At 34.5% G+C, this 12,857-nt stretch overlaps 1 protein-coding gene across 4 annotated transcripts; it reads left to right on the top strand.

Annotated features, from left to right (window-relative positions):
- The first annotated feature begins 114 nt into the window (after nucleotides 1–114).
- On the top strand, nucleotides 115–2,974 carry LOC116209583. Of its 4 annotated transcripts, none has more exons than XM_031543264.1 (4): nucleotides 115–471; nucleotides 876–1,087; nucleotides 1,648–1,954; nucleotides 2,230–2,974. In XM_031543264.1, exons 2-4 carry the CDS (start codon nucleotides 888–890, stop codon nucleotides 2,602–2,604), a joined length of 882 nt encoding a protein of 293 aa, XP_031399124.1. In that variant the 5' UTR covers nucleotides 115–471; nucleotides 876–887; the 3' UTR covers nucleotides 2,605–2,974. The 4 variants fall into 4 exon arrangements, 3 of the variants coding, with proteins under 3 accessions (XP_031399124.1, XP_031399126.1, XP_031399125.1); XM_031543266.1 differs by having other exon boundaries at nucleotides 116–385; XM_031543265.1 differs by having other exon boundaries at nucleotides 116–471; nucleotides 839–1,087.
- The last annotated feature ends 9,883 nt before the right edge of the window (nucleotides 2,975–12,857 follow it).

The raw sequence follows: 12,857 nt of genomic DNA, 5'->3' as shown, positions 1-12,857 counted from the left end.
TACTTTACTCGGTATAAGACAAACATTGCCCATTTTTCTCTTCTTCTATTATTCAATGTGGTGGGCCTCAGTCTTCACCCGACCTACGTAAATCTTACCGTTGGGTGGGCTCGATGTCTGTCTTCCTCCGACCCTGTCTTCTTCCTCGCCCATGTTCTCCCTTCCCCTTTTCCTTTTTTTTTTTTTTCATTTTTGTCTTCCAGGATCGAGCTTCTTCTCTCAAATCCACAAGAACAACGGCCAGATCGAGTCACGGATGCCTGATTATTGACAAGAAATCCGCCATTTGAGAATGCAATCGGTTTGAGCCAGTGAGCTTCGGACTCTTAAGGGTCAATCAGACGGGAAAGGCAAGGGCGAAACCCTTGTTGGTAAAGGAACCAAGGTCAGGACTACCCTTACAGCCACCCAAATGAAATTGAAGTTTATAAGCCAACAAATTAAAATTTTCCTTTCCAGCAGGTGGATAAGGTAATGTTTCAGCCATCTCTCGACCACTAGAGCATAGTGCTACAACAGATTTATTTCAAAAACCAATATCATATACTATGAGCGAATGGCTGTTCAGATTTCTAAACAAGAGATCGGATATGGCAGTATCTGTCACAGACGTGCATTCTTTAAGGGTTAGGTAGCATAAGGAAACACAATTTGTTGCAATGTAGAGGAGATCAGAATCTGGAATGCACATAAAAGGAGCAGTAATTGATCTGCTTCTAAGCATAAACTTACGAAAAATGAAAGATTAGAAACCATGTAACTTATTTTTATCTAACAGTAAGTCTCGACTAAGTTATATGGTGAGTTTATGATAAATATGATTATATCCTTACCACAGACATCACTTATGCCTTCTAATGTGAGTCTTGCAATAGTTGATATGGAGAATGAGCCAAGGTCAGGACGTCTGCATACACAGGCTTCGTTTGGAGAGATTCGCGAAGGTAGACAACCTCTGTGACCAAAGAAAAGGATTCCTAGCAGCTATCTTAGTATGGGCCCCCCATCTCCATAGCTCTGCGAACATCTTCCTCTTATTTAAGACCAGGTCGAACTCAACTTCGCAATCCCATCTCCAGTCGAAGAGGTAATTCTTCCCCTGCCCTCTCTATCGATTTCATGGTCACTGCTTCTCCTTGTTGGTTACCTATGCTCCATAGCTCTGCTGATGCTTTTTTGTGTTTTTGCAAACGAGCTTCTACCAGCATAATCATTGAAGACATGCTTTATATGTCCTTTAACCCATAAACCATTGCTTAGGTTCAATGTTTGTATCAGTGAAATCGAAACGATCTAATCTAGTATTAAGCAACTGTCAACTAGAATTAATCTAATCGAATTGTAGGGCCTCGTTCTCTTATTCATGTCCACCATAGAGAAGGCTACGTCTTTCTTATCTAGTATTAAGCAACTGTCGAAGTAAAAACTTTACTTGCTTGAGCATGTTGTATCTGCCTTGTTGGTTGTGTTTTCTTTGAAAGTCTGCTGCTGATTCTTCCTCTTATGTTGATATTGTTGCGGTTAATTGAAAATCGGCTAATTAATGAGCTGAAATCTATTCATTTGTTATTGGTGAAAGCTCAACCGTTCTGCTGCAAATTGTTGGTGTGTTGTTATTCATGTTCTTCGCCTGCTTATGTGTGGAAGTTCTACTCGGACAAGTACATCCAACATGGCTCTTAAGGGTGAGAATATCCTCGAGTGGACTGATTATGTGGAGTTCGCTTTCATTCATATCATGCTTGAGAAGTTCAAAAGGACCCACACGACATCTTGGAAGCAAAGGGATTGGGTGGAGATGAATGTGGAGATGGAAAGACAATTTCCTGATGTCCAATTAGGCTTCCAGAAGCTCCAGCAGAAAACAACGAGACCTAAGACCATGTACAAGCAGTTCACTGAATTGCTTCATCATAAACCAGTTGGATGGGATGAAGACACTAACACTATCAAGGCAAGTCCCGATATATGAGATACATTTATCAAGGTACAGTCTTCGTCTCAAGTCGTTGCATAACATCATATCAATCTGTTTCTTCTCTTATGAGCATAAACTTGAAGTTCTAGTAATAACGGTTCACCTATACGACCGATCTGTCAAGTTAAAATGTAGAATATAATACATTTTCATTTTAATACATATGTGTTTCTCTTCTATTTATTCCAACTATTTGCTACCTGTGTATTTAATAAAATAGCTCGTTTAATGATCTTTTTTGCATCGTGTAGAAGAACAAGGCTTTCAAGACATTCCAAACTAGAGGTTACAAGAACTACAAACTTTTGAATGAGCTTTTCAGTGCATCAACTGCTACATGGGCTCTACGTATCTCCTCGATCGATCCACCGAGGACTTTTGATGAGGATCGACAAGTGTCAGAGGAATTCCTATCAACATCCAAGAAACATCATAAACAGCCAGTCAACCTCAAAGAAGGCTCCAACGAAAGTGATGATCGGGTCCATGTGGTTGAAGAGCCGATTATATTTGAGTCCCTCCATCAAGTGCATAAAAGGCTTTCCTCGACAACCTTACAGCTGCAGGAGTGCATGGACTTATTCAAGGCCAGTTTCAAACACAAACCTAAGACCACCCCTCCATAGTCAAAGAGAAGCAAGTCGATTTCTAGCCCTGAGAAGGTAGACAGAAATAACATCGAGGAAGCCATGGTGGAGTTGAATAAAATGAAACCGACAATCCCTATTGACGAGTGTATGGCATTGAGCTTACCTCTCCTTCATGAAAAAATGAGGAGGCTATTAATGTGCTACCCGGAAGACACAAGAAGGGAATGGCTACATCGCCTTTGTCGCTCTTGAATGAGCTCGGATCCCTCTTTATGTTTGTTAATACTGTTTGTGACAATCTCATTTCTTTCTCTTAATTATGACATTAATCGTACTGATATGTTTGTTATGTATGTTTAGATATTTCGACTTTAATAAGTTATGTTTGTTATGTGTGCTTGAAATTTTTTATGTTGTATGTTTATGAACTGTTTTGTTTTACCATTAACAACATGTTCATGAACTTCCTTCTACTGTTATAGGGGTGCAGTTGAAAGACAATATGCCAAGGAATAGCACTTCTTCGCGATATAAAGATAGATCCAGTGACGAAAAGATTACTATTAGGCAACGGTGGTTCTTCCTTTTGATAATGCAAGTTGCAGCTACCGAAGAATAGGTTAAACGGAACAACCCGTGTAGAAATTCCCAACTCTAAGGAAGAGAGTACACGCTTGAAGTTTTCGAGAATAATGTTAGATGCTATGAGAATTTCAGAACGGAACCGTACGTATATAGCAACCTCTGTGACAAACTTCGACAGAATTATGGCATCAATGATAGTAGGAGTGGTATCACTGTCGAAGAGATGCTCGGAATGTTCTTATTGATTATTTCACATAGTACTCGATATGCAGTAGTGCCAAAACAGTAACAACATTTTAAGGAGACGGTGTCGCAGTCTTTCAAAACAATCCTCCAAGGACCTCAAGCCTTAGCACCAGTTTATATAAGAAAAAGGAACGTTGTTGTGCAGCCCGAGATTGAAAATTGTCAAAAGTGGCATTTTTTTAAGGTACTTTCAGAAAAATTAGTACTATTATATTTCATTTCGTAAGATTATATTAATTACATAATTTTGCATTGTCCCTGTAGGATTGCATCGAAGCTATCGACCGAACCCATGTAGCTGCATATGTCCCTAAGGAAAAAAGAGTAGCTTTTAACGATCAGAATTTAAAAAAAAACACAAAATGTACTCGCCACTTGCTCCCGCGATATGATATTTACATATGTCATGACGGGTTGGAAAGGTTCGACACATGACTCCATAATTTTTTTCGAAGCTGCGATATTGGAATTATTTTCTGCACCTCATGCGGTGAGTGTATGCTGATCAGTGTTCTATATCCCAACAAGTTTCTAATGTAACATATTTAACTGTAAATGTTCTTTTTCTTTTTTCTTTCAGAACAATATTATGTTGTCGATGAAGGGTTTCCCATTATTCTCGAATATTTGGCACCATACAAGGGGGAACGGTATCACCGAAGTGATTTCGGTGAGGACAATCCTTCGACAACAAAGAGGGAGTTGTTCAATCATCGACACTCATCCGTTCGTAATATTATTGAATGGTGTTTTGAGATTTTAAAGAGGAAATTCACAATAATGAAATTGATGTCAAATTTCAAACCACATAGGTAAGGACAAATTGCCCTTTCTTGTCTTGTGTTGCATAATTTTAGGCAGACTACGATGAATTTCGAAATCCACCTCAACAATGAGGAATACGAATTGAAATTGACATGAGCAGAAAGGAAATGAATGTCGTACGCGACCGTATCGCAAATCAGTTATGATATGCAGAGACAAGACATCGATGACCTGTACTTTGTATTTGTATTTGAAATATGTATCAGTACCTTTTTTGTTTTGGAATTTGATTTTCAATTTTTTTTTAAATCCGTGCAATTAATATAGCCATTTATTTCTCTAAATGTCTTCTACATGGCCCATTTATTAGATAAAATGTTATCAACAAATAATCGACTGTGAGCACGTTGGTCTTACGCATCTCCTCGTGTGGTAGTCTATGTAAAGATAAGAAAAAGGGAAATGAATGGAGAATTAAAAAAAAAAAAAAAAAAAAAACAACATGCCATCAGGAAATATGTGCTAGCTGATGGAAAAGTGGAAACACTAGAGCCCACACATTGACTAATGGAAAAACAGAAATTTGGGGACCACTTGTCTTGTAGCGAGTTAGAGTAAAATGAAGATGTTGCCGAACAAGACCTAAATTCTCATGTTACTAATTATAAAGATGAGCATCTAAAAAAGAGAGAACACTGGAATAAAAATATAAAATAAATAAAATTCTTTCAAATGTTAGTGTGTTATTTCATTTACTACATTGAAGAAATTTCTTGCGACACAGAGACTGTATCAATCGAGATCACAATATATTCATGTTTAAAATCAGTAATGAGTAGACACATCGTCGCCTTTTAAATTTTAATTATATATTAAGTATTTTCAGTCAAAGGCATATATGATGCACTTTTTAATAAAAAAGGTAATTCTTTAAAAGCACAAAAAATGTACAAATGCATAAAAACAAAGCAAAATGAATGGATGCGGAATGATCATTTAAATCAATAAGCAAGCTAACAATAAGTTTAACTAAAGATACCATAATGGTTAACCTGCAAGCTTAAGACACCAAAACTTATAACAAAAAGGCCAAAAAAAAAAGGGAAAATAAAATAAGGGCTATTCGACAGTGTTTAGATTCTATATGAGGATGACTTGCAAGAACCTACTAAAAGTTATCAACACAAAGAATTAAAGATGATAATCATAAGTAGGTCTACTCTAAGAAGTCTGATACCTGCATACCAAAAGCACAACTAATTAGGATAGGAATTGTGGAAAAAAGACCAACCAAAACATCAGGTATACTGACTCCTCCATCCGATATGGAAGTCTTTCTTCGACACCATCGAGCTGAACGATTATCAAAGATGGAGCTATATCACTTAGGCGGAGCGGTGGGACAGCATATGGCACGGCTGTCCTCTTGGACAATCTTCATCTCAGCCCAGTCCAGGGTAGATCCTTTGCGAGCAGAAGGACTGCCCTGTCGGACTGTTTTGCTGCTTGCTTCGCAATATGGATCTCAAGTAGAGAACTTGTTAATGGACTCCCATGAACTCTCAAAGTTATCCGAATATATGAAGTCTGTCCTTGACTTGTTTCGAAATGGGCTCAGATATTTTACCCTTGCTCTCGAGGTGTCCTCATGTCTCCTGCATAGTAGTGTCTAGGGAGTTAGTTAACTTAGCTTCGCTTGTGTGTAATGTTACGACTGATGTACGATAGTAGAAGATAATATGAACGAAAAAGTAAAGTGACTCACGGAATTGATTACCCAGTTCGTCAGTAATTCTGACTACGTCTGGGGGCGCCACCAAGCCAGGTATTTCCACTTCTTCGTTTTTAATTCAGAGTTAGGGTTACAAGTGATATGAACTGCTATTTATAGGGAACAAATCCTAATTACATCCCTAATGGGCCGAATACAATATGGCCGATCTCGACCCGGATTAACAGTACTTCAGGCTCCATAACTTAACATGTAAGGGTTAAGATATATCGTCTCACAGGTCTATGGCACAAACTTGCTTTCCTCATGTACTGTTGGAGAGGCTCCGATCGTATTACCTTCATATTCTGAATAAAATTTACCCCATTCAAAATACAAAAAAAAAAGAGAGAAAATCTTATTTCTTTTTGTTTTTGTTCTCTTTCTTTTAACTCTATTCTGCCATTTTCCATATGACCAACCCGAAAAAAGGTTTATTAAAAAATATTCCTGCAAAAAAGAATAAATATATACATACATATATATATATATATATTATCTTATCCTTCTTTTTTTTGTGTGGTAAGTCATTTGCTAAATCTCACATAAGCCATCTCTCATTGAAACTTTTGATGATAACTTGAACCTTCTGATGAGAAACAAAAGATCACCAATGCATTGACATTTTCGGGGAACATGCATTCTATATATGTGTATGAGTGTGTGCATATATTTCAATTAACTTTCTCTTTTTTGATAAGTATATTGCAATCAACTTATAGCCTACTTAATCCTAGTGGATCCTTCAATTTAATGAACTGAAATCGTTTCCAGACCAGGAACTAAGCAAACCCATGCTACGGTGCCCTATGCTTTCTATGGCCATAAGAAGACTCGTACTTAAAATTCTGAAGCCATGCCGAACCCCTTCAGTTCAAATATGTCAAACCACAATGGACATTCTGTGGAGCACTTGTTAGCTAGGTGGAAAAGGAAAAAAAAATACAGGCTAAATCAACTTCTTAGATACACGATACAATGGATAGGGCAGAACATCCAACATGAACATGGCTTGTCTGAGAAAAGGAAGTGAATTACCTAAGCCAAGCACGAGTCCATAAACAGCCGATATCATCCAAACTCCATAAATGGAACTGCAAGTCTCTCTGAGAGAATGACTTTAGGAGAAGCGCTATAGAAAAGCAAAGAAGGACAGACTTGGAAATAGCATATCAAACCAGCAAGTGGAGGGGCGTGAGTGCGAATTGATTAGGCCAAAAAGGCAGGAGTCTATAGAAGGAAGAATTACCAAAGAAATAGATAATTACCATGGGTCAATTCATTGCAGAAATGTCGACCTCCAGAGCATTGCCCTAGAGCCTTGTCTGTAGGGCATAGCCCAATGAGATGCATCAGGGGATGGTTGCGTGAGGCAGAGTAGGCCATCACTGAGCGACTAGCACTGGAAACATTGGAGAGCACAGGAGTGGGCGATCTTGCTGGAAATGAGGCAGCCATTCGTCAATTAGAGGATCGGCTGTGCAGCAGGAGGCAGCGAAAGAGGCCAGTGGCTGGCTCGAGGAGTAGAGGACGGCAGGGGAGAAAGAGTGAGAAGGGATGGGCGCGCTAGCATGCTGAAGAAGCGAATGGATCAAGGATACCCTCAATCGCCTAAAAAGCAGACCAGTTGTTTGTGTGTTTGGTTTTTAGGGAGTTGGTTGTTAGTTATAATTTGCTTGAAAAGGGGGCGTCGGTTAGAAGGTGGTCAAATGTGGAAGGGGTAAAGGCGAAAAGTCAAGCGTAGTTTTTGGTTTAAGAAAAATATATATGGGATGAACCACGCATTTTTTATGTAGAGAGAAGAGATTCTTATATGATTATTAATTGCACAAGGAGAAAAGAACACAGAGAAAATGGAGAAGTACCCCAAATTTTTTTTTTAAAAGGAGGTTACTGGAGTAATCTAAAAGTGCGAAAATCAAATTAAAAGGTTCGCGTTGAAGTAGAGAAGGGAGAGAGTAAAATCAAAATTTCCATACGAAGGGATATGCCTGCTCAAAACAAAAAGGTACTCGTGAAATTCAATAAAGCAAAGAGTCACCGGTGGTTCTTTTAATTTGTGGAGGGAGATAAAGGGTATTTATAGAATTTTGATAAACATATAAGGGCATTTCAGGAAACAAAATGTGGAGAAGTAATAATTGAGCTTCACACTTTCATATATAGTATAGATTTATAAATTAAAGGGAAAATTACTAAAAGAAAAGAAAAGAAAAAAAGCCTGAACTTTACACATTTTCTAGTTTTGATATTTCTTTTTTCTTTTTTGCATGGTAATACACCAATTTTCGACATGTTATAATCTTTGGCATAAAGTCAATTTCCTTCTTAATTTTAACGGATTTTCTAAGATGACGCTTGATAGTGTCACACAGTGCATAGTGATTGGCAAGTAGGCCCCACATATTCTTTCTGAGAAAACTTTTCTTCAAATTAAAAATAACACAAATTGAAAAAAAAAGTCAAAATTGGAGGAGGAAGGGGGCATTGGGCCGGCGACGGGGGCTTTACCGGCTACAGGGGCGCTGATGGCCTCAAGCAAGGCCCCTGGCGCTCAAATTAAAAAAAGAAAACAACAGTAAAATAAAAATCGTGAGAGCCAATGAAGAAAGTGCCCCGCTAGAGGCCACCACCTCCTAACTGGGGCCAACAAAAACAATCACAAATGAAAGAACATCGAAATATTGGGGTTTCAACGATGCTACCACCTCTTTGATTGGCATGGCCGGTGACAATAGGGGTCACTGTTGATCCCAATTTGGGAGTTTGGTGGCCACTGACGAGACCTCCTTCACTTGATCCTCCTTCTAAGTTGATGGGCTGATTTTTTTTCAATTTTTTTATTATTTTTCTAGAATAATTTTTATTAAAAATTTAGTGTAGCCCTCTTGCGCAATTTGCCATGTGTTGTACGACACTGTCAAGTGCCACATGTACTTTCTGTTAAAATTAACAGGAAAATTGTCTTCTTACCAAATGACATATAGAAAAAAAATGTAAATTTTTTTATGCTAACTTATCTAAATTAAATTTACAATTTTTTTTATTTAATCTTAGTTATATGTGATAGAATCTTAATTGAAATATATATCAATAATATGTATATAAACTTAATTGGAATAAAATAAACAGTACATATGAAACTAATAATACATAGATGTGTACGAATAATAGGAAGTTAATTATATATCATTAAAGTAATTCAAAATAATTTTATATCCGAATTAAAATTAATAATATATAAAATTAATTATCAGAAAAAAAATAAAATTACAAAACTAGAGCATGTAATTAGGAAAAAAAGAAACTGGTTTAAGAATTCATTTTTCATTGATTAACACTTTCCAACACGCCTTTTGCATTCAGTAAATTACTCTAAAAGAAAATTGAGCAATATGCTAAAGGTATGTTTTCTCATTTGATAACAAATCACAAAAGATAATTCAAATTATCAACTCTTAACATAATTAACGTTCATTGATCTGGCAGCAGCAGCTGAGTGATGAGGTCCCTCGACCACCCCAAAGGCTTGAATGCAAAAATATACTCGATCTCCCAATCACACCTTTGAAATTCTTGATGTCTCTGTTGTTCTTTTTTTTTTCTAATGTGTATTTATATATCGAGATTTCAAATGGTAATTCGACGGAAATTTGTTCTTATTTTATTATAAAAAAACCCGTAAATAAAAATAAAAATAATGGTAAAACAGTTAACAATAAAATAAAATTTTGATAAAAGTTAAATAATGCTAATTTTAATATGTATAATTTTAATATAATTATACTTATATTTAGCAGAAATAAAACTAATAGTATGTATCAAAGTAATAATATTAATGATATATCTCTATCTCTATCATTATAAAGGCTGAAAGTCCCCTTCGTGTCACTTCGTCTTTAGAAGTTGCAGATATTACATTGTATTTAACTATTTATAACCACAAAATTTAGGATTAACTAGTAATTTTGTCAAATAAATACCACCCCGGTGACCTTTTCACTCTTCATTTTTCTCCTTTTCCCTCTCATTGCTGTATCATTCTTGGCAAAGGTATCAGGTTTGAAACCTCTTTCCTTTCTTATCCCTTTTAATGCGTTTATTTATTAATTTAAATTTTTAGCGCATTTAAAAAGTTACTGGATAACCAATATCCCATATCCCAAAAATGTTATTACCCGTACGTAACATCGTTAACTTTCTAGTATATGAAAAATGAAAAGTTAATGATATATTATTAAAATCATGTTAACAATTTTTTATTTTGGATTTTTTTTCCGTATGAACCTTGGTATTCGGAACTAATCCAATCAGGCCGAGTTAGCCCATTAAGAGGTAAAACTCTCCAATATGAATTTTTTTGCATTCACAAGTACTCGACCCCGAGATATTGCTTAAGCAGAACGAGTGCTGAACCTCTTGAATCAACCCATGTTGGTAATTTTCTATTTTGGATTTATTGGGTAAAACTTGAACACCCTCGTTATAAAAAATAAATCTATTTCTGAGGTAAATTAATTATAGCGATAATTATGATGGTGATCCTAAAAGTTTCAATTTTTTGTAAGTAATTCTTAAAAATTTCACTTAACAAAAACGACTCCTAAACCTTTGCTACATTAGAGAGTTATGATCCATTCCGTAATCGACCGTTGTGGTCCTATTGAGGTTGACACCTCGTCATTCATAATTTGGTTTAAATAAGTTTGTGATCAAATTAATAATATATCATCGTTCTTTCCAAACTGTAATAAATTTGCAAAACCCAAAACATGCGATTTAAGTTTCATTTTATAAAAAAAAATCACAAAACCAATTCATTATTTACAAAAAATAATAGAATTGATTAACATAATAATTTTTTTACTAATGATAAGGCAATAACTCTAACCTGGAAAGGATCCCGTCTGCACTCATTAATATATATATATATATATATGAAAACAAAATCCGAGCCGAATTCTCATGTCGTCACATCATCAAAAATAAAAAATGAAATACTTTTGCTTTGCCATGTCATCACTTATGTATTAAAAAAAATTTATCATTAATTATGTAATAGTATATATATATATTATTTGCATATAGGCCAATAGACTATATACTATATTCATTAGCTGCTATTCAGAAATTTTTTTTATATTGTAGCAATCGAATTACCATTCATACCTATTATAGCAAAGTATAGAATTGAAATCAATATTAACGAATCTAAAGATAACGCTCAATCTTGCATAATAGGAATATAAGTAATTTTTATATTGACAACTATATATATATATATATAAAGATACATTATAGGAAATATATATAGTTGAAAATATATATTGGACGCTCTCAAACAAATTTATATTATATATTGGCAACTACAATATAGATTCCGTATAAATTACAACTTTGACCATCATATTTCCGTTTGTAAAGAAGTGTGTAAGACTATGAAGTTATATATATATACATTGTGTTGCATGCTCATCCAATGCCAACACCACTCTTACGTCATTTTGGTCGTTTCAAAAATGCTTTATATATTTCTCTTTACTTATTTTATTCTCATGATATTTTGCTTGGAGTATTTATTATTTTCTTTTGATTCATATATTTGCTCGCATATATTTATTATATATTTTTTCACATATTTGCATGAGAACTTTTTATTTTCTTTTAATTAATATATTTGCTGACACATTTTAATCCAATTCTTTTTTGTCACATATTGGCATGAGAATTTTTCCTATCATCTTTTTTATTTGTCCATAGCGTAACAAATTTTGAAGTGCTACAATGGTTAGTTATTTTTAAAAGAAAAAAAATACATGTATAGATTGCATGCTTATCCAGTGCCAATGCCAATCTTACGTCATTTTGGTCGTTTCAAAAAGGCTTCATAGGTTTTCCCTTTGCTTATTTTGTTTTGATGATATTTTGCATGGATGTTTATTATTTTCTTTTGATTCATATATTTGCTCATATATATTTATTCGATTCTTTTTTTTTTCACTTGCTTGCATGAGAACTTTTTATTTTCTTTTAATTGATATATTTGCTAACATATTTTAATGCAATTCTGATTTGCCACATATTGGCGTGAGAATTTTTCCTTTCATCTTTTTTATTGGTCTATAGCATAACAAATTTTGAAGTGCTACAATGGTTAATTATTTGTTAAAAGAATTAGGACCAAAACAAATACAAATATATTGTTTTATTTATTTAGCTATCTTCTCTTATAATTCCTAATATCTTAATTTCTTCTAATAAGTTTTTAATTCGTGTATATATTTAGGGCAAATTACACAAAAAACGTAAATTTTGTAAAACGTCTCAGTTTTGTCATAAATTTTGTTTTGTAACAAAAAAAATCATATGTTTTGAAAATCGTCTCAGATTTGATATCTCGTTACCATTATGTTAAGTTTGATGTCTATTTCCCTACGTGGACTTCACGGGACCCACAAAGTTTACACATTATCTGATAAACCATATAGTTTTTTTTTCATTACATACCAAATTTATGATGAAATTGAAACTTTTTTGAAAATTTGAATTTTTTATTTAACTTATCTTATTTGTTTATTAATTTATGTCTGAAATTAACAGTCCACGTATGTAAAATTGACGGAATTTATAACGGAGGTAATTTTTTAGACAATTTATAAAACTTATGGTTTGTTTTGTTGCAAAACAAAATTTAGGACAAAATTGAGACGTTTTACAAAACTTAGGTTTTTTTGAGTAATTTGCCCATATATTTATAACATTTTTCTTCACCAAAATAATAATAATAATTTTTTATCCATCCCGTGGAACGCACTGGTATTCAGCTAGTGTATATGAAAACAAAGTCTTAAGTTGAATTTTCACGCTTCTACGTCATCAAACATGTAAAACGGAACTCTCTCGCGATGTCGCATCATCATTT

The sequence above is a fragment of the Punica granatum genome, chromosome 5 (assembly GCF_007655135.1).
Source record: "Punica granatum isolate Tunisia-2019 chromosome 5, ASM765513v2, whole genome shotgun sequence".
NCBI classification, from domain to species: domain Eukaryota; kingdom Viridiplantae; phylum Streptophyta; class Magnoliopsida; order Myrtales; family Lythraceae; genus Punica; species Punica granatum.
Note: the sequence above shows the minus strand (reverse complement) of the source record. Positions and strands in the feature narration are given on the sequence as shown.